At 36.8% G+C, this 8,072-nt stretch overlaps 1 protein-coding gene across 1 annotated transcript; it reads right to left on the minus strand.

The window, feature by feature from the left end:
- Positions 1-573: 573 nt before the first annotated feature.
- On the minus strand, positions 574-7,240 carry LOC135695611 (arylsulfatase I). Its single transcript, XM_065214746.2, has 7 exons — positions 6,627-7,240; positions 5,807-5,966; positions 4,653-4,729; positions 3,252-3,459; positions 2,685-2,915; positions 1,976-2,117; positions 574-1,716 (listed from the first exon to the last, which is right to left on the minus strand). Exons 1-7 carry the CDS (start codon positions 6,795-6,797, stop codon positions 1,278-1,280), a joined length of 1,428 nt encoding a protein of 475 aa, XP_065070818.1. The 5' UTR covers positions 6,798-7,240; the 3' UTR covers positions 574-1,277.
- Between the last annotated feature and the right edge of the window lie 832 nt (positions 7,241-8,072).

Genomic DNA, 8,072 nt, shown 5'->3' on the forward strand with positions numbered 1-8,072 from the left:
CTATAGATTTGGCAAAGCGAGCTAAGAAAAGTAAGAGAGGGTCTTTACAACTCTGGCCTCTATAGGTATTTCAGAGCCTTAAAGGGAACGAGATAAAAAATGTGACCGTGAATGAGCTAAAGGGGTATTTGAAATATGAAAGGGTCCAGAAGCTCGTTTGAGTCACCCGCTACGTTTGTGACAACATGGTCCACTTGGGTGAATGTGGTCGATACGAGTTGATCCTCCACTTGAAATTACAAACCCAGTGTCATAGAATCGAAAATTGGGTTGGAAATAAAAAATTTCGTTATGACGCTTGAAATGATTTCATAAGGAAATAATTAAAAATCAATGGTTTATCAATCCATGCTTTATTGAATTTCTAGTTTTATTCGATATCCTTTTTCTATTTAAAAAGTAATTGATCATTGTGACAAATGCAAACTTTTTGGAACAAACACGTTTAGTTCTCTATTTATAATTTTAAGATATATCTTAAACATTGCAAAAAACTGTCATGACTATTGAAAATACCAATATACAAGGTTTCTGTGGGTTGCTGAAAGCGCAGACGTCAGAAATCAAGAAATGTCATTACGACGACTAACTGATCAAATGATTCTTCAATGGAAGATTACTTTAATACAACAAGTTGTCATTCATAAATGTAAGACATAAATGCAATTTTAATAAAAATAGCTAAAGTTGAGATTAGCATCCTAACCTTTAGTGTGAAGGATATTGCGACCTGGTCATTTTGTTATATAAAAACCGCTAATTGCAACAAGCATCACTACCTTAGGGAGCATTGTCATTGTTTAACTCGCCTTTATCTAGTATGTCCCCAACCTCGAAGATATTTGGAATTTCTTTATCATGGCAATTATATTACCTGTTTGTCCGAACTAATTGTGTTTGCATTGGTGCTATACTGCTCTTAAAGCGAGTTTCGAAAATTTCTGCAAATGGATTTGGCCTTCTCTCACTTGATATTTCTTTTCTCTTAAATTTGTGCGAGAATCATGTCCCCTCACCATTCCACGCTCTTCTTGTAGCAATACACCCCTACCCCTAACTCTTCGTTCACAGTCAGGGTCCACGAAAGGGAAGATCCCCCTTTTTACCCCTTTGTCATTACGTCATTTCTGAATGGGATATTGCTCTAATAGACTCAGCTTTATAATTAATCCAAATATAATTACAATAAAAAGGAATCAAGCTATGTCTAAAAAAGATGTCCATAAATAAAGTCGCTATTCTGGGTGATGCTCCTTCGCAGGAAGTCAAAGTCTATTTCAAGGCTTAATACTGGTCCTTCGCATCCTCTCGCGTTTTTTAACACTCTTATCTAAATGTGCAACTGTTTCTTGATACAGCGTTGTCTCTGTCACACTTCGCCGTTTTCTATTTTTGTATTTGGCTGTGTCGTTATATTTATTCAAGGTGTATAGCATTGTTTTTACTAAATCTGGATAATAGTAAGCTAGATTGTTCATCTCGCACGGATCTTGCCGTACATTAAAGAGGCAAGGCTCCACCTCAGGCCAGCATCCAATCGAAACATTGGTAACAGAACATTGGAGCTCAGCATCCCAAACTGTTGTTGGGGCGTTTGGGCCTTGTTTGTTTCTGCGCTGAAGGTAGAACATGACTGATTTCTCCTTGACAATAACTTTATGGTCTGCCACTCGTACTGCCCCTCTATCACCGTAAATTCCATAGAGAATGTCGTTTCTGCGAAAGTACAGACAGAATTAATCACTCGTATTGAGTAATTTGAACATGTGACCATATTACAGTATACTGAATTCAATGGCACATTTGATTGGCTCGTTGTTTTAACCAATCGGTGCTCACTAATCCAAAACACATTTTAAGAGTCCAAGACGTCAAAACATAGGACAGGCTTAGTTAGCGGGCTTTTACACAACATAATGATCATATCAAGTGGAACTATTGTTTTAGCTGCGGTAACCAAAAATAAAAAAATTACCTTGGCGAGGGAGCTTCGCTGTCAATCAAATTCCACACGTCAAAGCCGTCTCCTTCCACGATATGCTGGGGGTTGCCACCAGCCAATGAAAAGAAAGTCGGCAGCCAATCAGTGATGTGGACGAGTCCATGTGTAACTCGTGCTATAGGATAAATAGAAAATACCACTGCAATGCTTTGTAACCAATAAAGATGCCTTTTGCCAGCTCATTGAACGCTAATCAAAGACATGTATGCAGGTTTTTGCCTGGCTAAGAATTTCAGACCTGAGGAAAAATTTCAGACCTATAAAGGCTGTGCAATTTTTATCATCAAGACGACGTGAAGTCATTTGAAAAAAACAGTTCTTCGCAAGGGCTATGGGGAAAAGGGCAATGAAATGAGATGAGACAAGATGAGATATCAATGGGACGAGTTAGAATATGAATGCAATGAGATGGCATTATTAATGAGATTATCAGTTGGATGAGATGGAATGAGAAAATGAAGGGTGAAATACGATTATCAATGAGATGACTATGGTTATTAGTTCCTTTTTCACCAGAGCATCGATTGATTCTTCAAGAATCAGCCTTTTCAGAAAAGGTTTTTGGGCCTGTATTAAAGGCCTTTTCACACCTCTAAAAGAATTAATAACATCCACTATTGATAGCAAGGAATACTGACTGCAATCTCATGACATCTGTTGTTAGAATGACGAATACACTTACCTTTCTGTGTTATCCTGTTACTGTATACAAATCCGAGAGCTCTTGAGCCTCCTTCCCACATTGTTCCGTTGCCTCCTTTTAATGGATAGTTTGACGGGTACGTGTAAATATTGTTGTTCTGTGTCGCACCAGTTAATGTAGTAAAGAATACTATGGCATCGTGTAGAATTTTTGTGTCGTATAAAAGTCGCACCAGATGACCAACAGCTTTGTCAAGCTCCATGACCATCCCTACATAAAATTTATTTTTATGATTGGCCTGCGATCAACGATAATCATCTCTCTATGCAAAATAATTTTAGAAAGCTGACTTTTGATGATTTTTGCAGAAGTAAAATATTTAGTAAAACAAACTTAGAAAATAAATCCCGTTAACAAAGAAAAAGTATTGATTAGTTTAAATGCTCTGCAATTATTTAATGTATCTAATTTCAGCACAAACTTAAAAGTAATGTTATTCTAGGTTTTCCCTCCTACATCACTTATGTCAATCTAACTTGAAAAATTGTTTTGAGGGCTTTGGCTCATAGGCGGGAAAACAATTTCGTGGAAATTTTCTAGACATACCTGCAAAAACCTGGCGCGGCTCACTCATGATATTCGCTGCACGTGCTAGGTATTCTGGTGGCACTTGGCCTGGATAATCAGCCCTCATCTGAGGAAAATTCACTTGCAGAAATAATGGGTAATACTGATCGTGATCTCGAAGGATATATTCTGCCTCTCGAACTGCATCCCAGGGATAAAATGGAATCGGCGTATCGCTGCAATCAATCTGCAAAGAATGTAAGTTTTCAATATTCATTTGTTACTAACCGAGTTTTTTGAAAAATAAAATTTTTCATATCAAGTTATTCTAACAATTCTTCGATTTGTGGAAGTGGATAACTGTTGTCATAGCCTTTTCGAAGTGAAATTGGCTGCTGAGACAAGCCTTTGTTTATATAAAGAGGAGGACAATAGCCAATTGTTTTAAACAATGGAAAGTCGCTCTGACTGCTCTAATTTGCCTGTCCGAGTTTCACTAATTAGAATCATCGGGGAAACACACTTAGCTCCGGTGATTGTATTGAGTGCGGTACTCGGAGTTGCAACTTGAAATCAACCTATGCCCTTCACGAAAATATGTAGAGACCTGGTTTATTGCATCGAGCACTTTATAACAGACCGGTTTCCAATAATCTGAAATAAAGCTGGCACCTATCCTTATCGTTGATTTATATTATTAGCTTCAATTTAAAGCTTCGTGATACAAAGATTGTAGCATTAGCTTGCTCATCATCTAATCCATTTTAATCGGTATTGCCACAGCTAGTCAATGGTCTCACGCCGAACTTTTAGCTCTACTAAACTATGAGAGTAGCTTTCAGGAAGAAATCACCTCTTGTGTTCTTTTCTTTTACATAATCAACTTCTGCGTATGAAACAGAAGTAATTGTATGTTTGTTATTATGTGTTCCATCTACAGTAAAACATGTGAGAGTGTAGAGAACGTGATACCTGAGCTACTGCCGATGCTACTGCTATAAAGTTTTGTTGCTTGTCCGAAAGCTCTTTGTACAAAGGTTTACACAGAAGGAAGACATTTTGAGATTCAGTTATTTCGCCGTTGTATGGAGGTGTTTATTTATCAGAAGTGTCCGTTATCAGGATGTGTCCGTTTTTTAGAGGTTTCCATTATTGGACGGTGTCCGCCACTGGCAAGTGTCATTTATTGGTGGGTCTCCGTTGTAGGGAGATGTTTGTTATAAGTAGGTGTCTGCTGTAGGGAGATTTCTGTTGTAGAGAGTTGCCTGATGTTGGGAAATGTCCGTTTTAGGGAAGTGTCCGCTACTGGGATGTATAGGGTGCTTAGAGGTGTCCGTTATTAGGAGGTACCTTCAACTAAGGCTTCAATGTACATCTCATTTAATCAATAATACACCTAAATGTAATAAAATCGTGTAAAAGCTATTGAAAACACCATACCATTCCTGCTTCTCGTATGACGTATTGCTGGATGTCAAGATAGTTCCACATATCATATGAAAACTGCTGTCCCGGCCCTGCAATATGAATTTTCAAGTTATCTTTTTTTGCGGACAATATAGCATCAAATACACAAAAAATACTTGCAAAATGCTCAAACTGTAAAATAAATCCAATCTTAAAATGTAGCTAGTGAAACTGCATATTCACCCATCCAAATTTCGTTCTAAACAATCGGCCCTAGGTGTCATAAGTAGGGGAGAACTGGCAAAAAGTTTTGAGGATTGCACCTATCAATATTTACCCCATCCATCTATACTCTGATTACTCCTCAAGCCTGACTTGATTAGAAATGCTTATTTTAATAATGAATGGAGAGGACTGACCAACATAAATGGCATTGACATAGTGCTATTTTGGTTGTTTCACATCAAAGCTCCATTTCGACTACACTGAGTATAAATGACAAGAACATTGGGAGGGGAAGGACATTTTTTAGGAGAAAGGTGGTTCTTAACTCTCCCCTTAACTGTTAGAATTGACTTCTGTTCCAGCTCTTCCATGTTTAGCACAAAGGTTACATTAACATTGTCAAATCTGTTATGCACAGATTTAGGCTCCAAATGGATAATGATATTTCCCTCATGAAGAATGGGCCTTACATTCAGACTTTTTGTTTATGTTTTGATCTTCATGTTATAAATTTTCAACTTTTATGTCTCTGCTTACCAAAACCAGCATAGTGATAAAGTATGTCTTCCTATTAATGCTTTCAATTTTGGCAAAGTGTGAGTCGATTATAACTTCAACTTTTACCCAAATGTTCCTTTTTTATTCACATAAAAATTATGGTTGATATTTTGTAGCTAAAAGTGAAGTTGACTGCTTTGAGTAATGTTGTTTAGCTTCTTAAGTGTTAGGTTTTTGCAAACAATCTTTTGGTGGTGCAAAACTTGTAAATGGCTTTGAAAAAAGCAAACATGTTTGCTTTTTTCAAAGCCATTTTAGGTTTTTCTTAAGTCACTGTCAGCATTGGCCTAGACTACTCGTACTGCCCTGGCAAACTTTCAATTCTTCTTCCTCTTAAACTTTCCCTCGGTATTCATAAGGTATTTATTTTACATATAATATGACTATAATGAATTGTAACTTACTGTAGTTTATTGGATGCTTTCCAGTTTTCAAGGCTGATACAGAATCTTCGCATCTTGGTGTGACGTAATAATCCTGAAGGATCACTCCATGATTTGCAATTCTGTCAATATTTGGTGTTGGTATTTCTGCGTTCCCATGAAAGCTGACATCATCCCAGCCCTTCAACGATAAGTAGAGTCTTAATTATTTTCTACAGCTTGCTATTTTATCAATGAAGGTTTAACAAAAATTTTGAGGGACTTTATAGCTTATTACATAGAAATCCCTGTTTTGTTCATGAAAATTTAAACAGAGTAGAATCTAGGAGAGATTTTTCTACCATTTGGGAAAAAATCTAGGTAGAAAGGAGAACTTGGTTACCGAAAAAAAGTATTTATGCCACTTCCAGTAATAAATATCACCTTTTACTAAAAGGTTGTTTGCTATTGTTTGGTAATATTGTATGATGCATTTCAGTTTAAAGGCAAAATGCACAAGTAATCGCCAAGGTTCGTTTTTTTACTAACGAATCAGTCAGAATCTTCTAAATTTGTCAAATACAAGTAAGTGAGATTTTATCAACCAGTGCTTCAAACGACTGATCTAACAGACGAGAGCAACATCACTTCATGTAACCTAGAAAGGGTGTTTGGTAAAAACAAACTGTTTTTACATTGACGACTCGATTAAGTTCTCGTCGCCAAACAAACTAAACTATGTTGTATCAAGCTTTCATCCTTGTATTCTAGCCTATTTGGAAGTAATGATCGCACGACTTATGTTGTTTTATTCTTGTTACTATAAATGTCAAATAGAACATGTTTGCGCCAAATAACTCACCAAATCTCGCAATACAACGAGTATGATATGTGGCTGCAATCTGTGGCCCGAGCAGCTTCCACTGTTGACTAATGACAAAACTAGACCTAAAATAAACATCTGCTCCATAATCATCCTCTTCCCATTTTTGGACAAAAACTTTAGGCCAACTTTATGGTTTCCAGCGGGCATTATTCAGCAAAGATTCCGATGCGTAAACAAAACTTGATTTGGGAGTCTGACACCATATGTTCAAAGAGAAAATGCGCAACGTGTTTATATCAGGCGAAAAAACTCTAGTTTTCACACCATCTTTAAACAAACTTTCTCTAAACCTTTTAATCTTCTGTGTTTAATATATTTGAATAAACTAAGCAGTCTGTAACAAAGTTTGTAAATTTCCTAGTGCGCTGTAGAAGCCTAAAGATATGCCGCGTAGCCATACAGTTTTAAACGCCATGAATTTTTTATGAGCACCCGTTTGTTCCAAGGATCAGAGATCGCGCGCAATTTTCAAATATACGATTCTTTTGGTTGGTGCCTGCGATAGAATTCCCTCATATTTTTCAATTCATTTCCATACTCAAACTTCACTGCGTTTTTTTTTACAAAATCTCCATTCTTTTAATAAAAACCCCATCTAGGCATTTTAAAATTATGATCTTTTATTAAGGGCTTAATGATCGCAGAAGCTTCGGGCTGCTGAAAGAAATATGGCACCTTGAATGACCGTCATGCTTCCTGTAACTCTTTTAATACATCCAATTTGTGCATTCATGGTCTCATTTTAAATAGTTTGATTTCTTTTTACATTTCCTTCAACTCGATGTACCATTTTGCGAATATAAGGCGTCATGAAAGTTGAAAAGTCTTAAAATTTTGCGAGAGTTCAACTATTTCAATTTTTGGCATTATCATTGCAATAAACTCGGTATTCATTGCTTTTTCTGTTATTGCTACCATTAATTTTGGTAGATACGAGCAATAGAGCAATTGCTACTGTGGTGGAGCAGTGGGTGTCATGGAGCCTTACGCCTTTGGTGTGTCATCAATTGGATGACGATATGTCAAATTCTCTTCCGTGCTCTTTGCTTCGAGAATTTTGATCACTCTTTAAGAGTAAACCATGAAAATTGTACAGCGGTATAATTGCGACCTAGTTTATTTCAATTCTCTGTTTTTGGTCAGAGAAAGTTAATTTTAAGCAACAATTTGTATCCCCAGTCTTCACAAATTCTATGGGTATATTTCAAGTGAGTTCGATTATCCAAAAGGGAAGGCCAGAATTTGTAATGCCTGAGTCGTTTCTTTACCTCTATTTCTTAGTGATCAAGCATTTCACGTTCATTTATATAAACAAGTATTTCACACCAAACAAGATATCAGCTGCTTGAACGTAACAGCTGCACATTGAGCCAACTTAAGTTGGTAATTTTTTATTAAGCTGGTGGTTGTGTTCCCTGGAGC

This window comes from Rhopilema esculentum, chromosome 2, assembly GCF_057945365.1.
Source record: "Rhopilema esculentum isolate cy_ngs chromosome 2, ASM5794536v1, whole genome shotgun sequence".
In the NCBI taxonomy this organism is placed as follows: Eukaryota; Metazoa; Cnidaria; class Scyphozoa; order Rhizostomeae; family Rhizostomatidae; genus Rhopilema; species Rhopilema esculentum.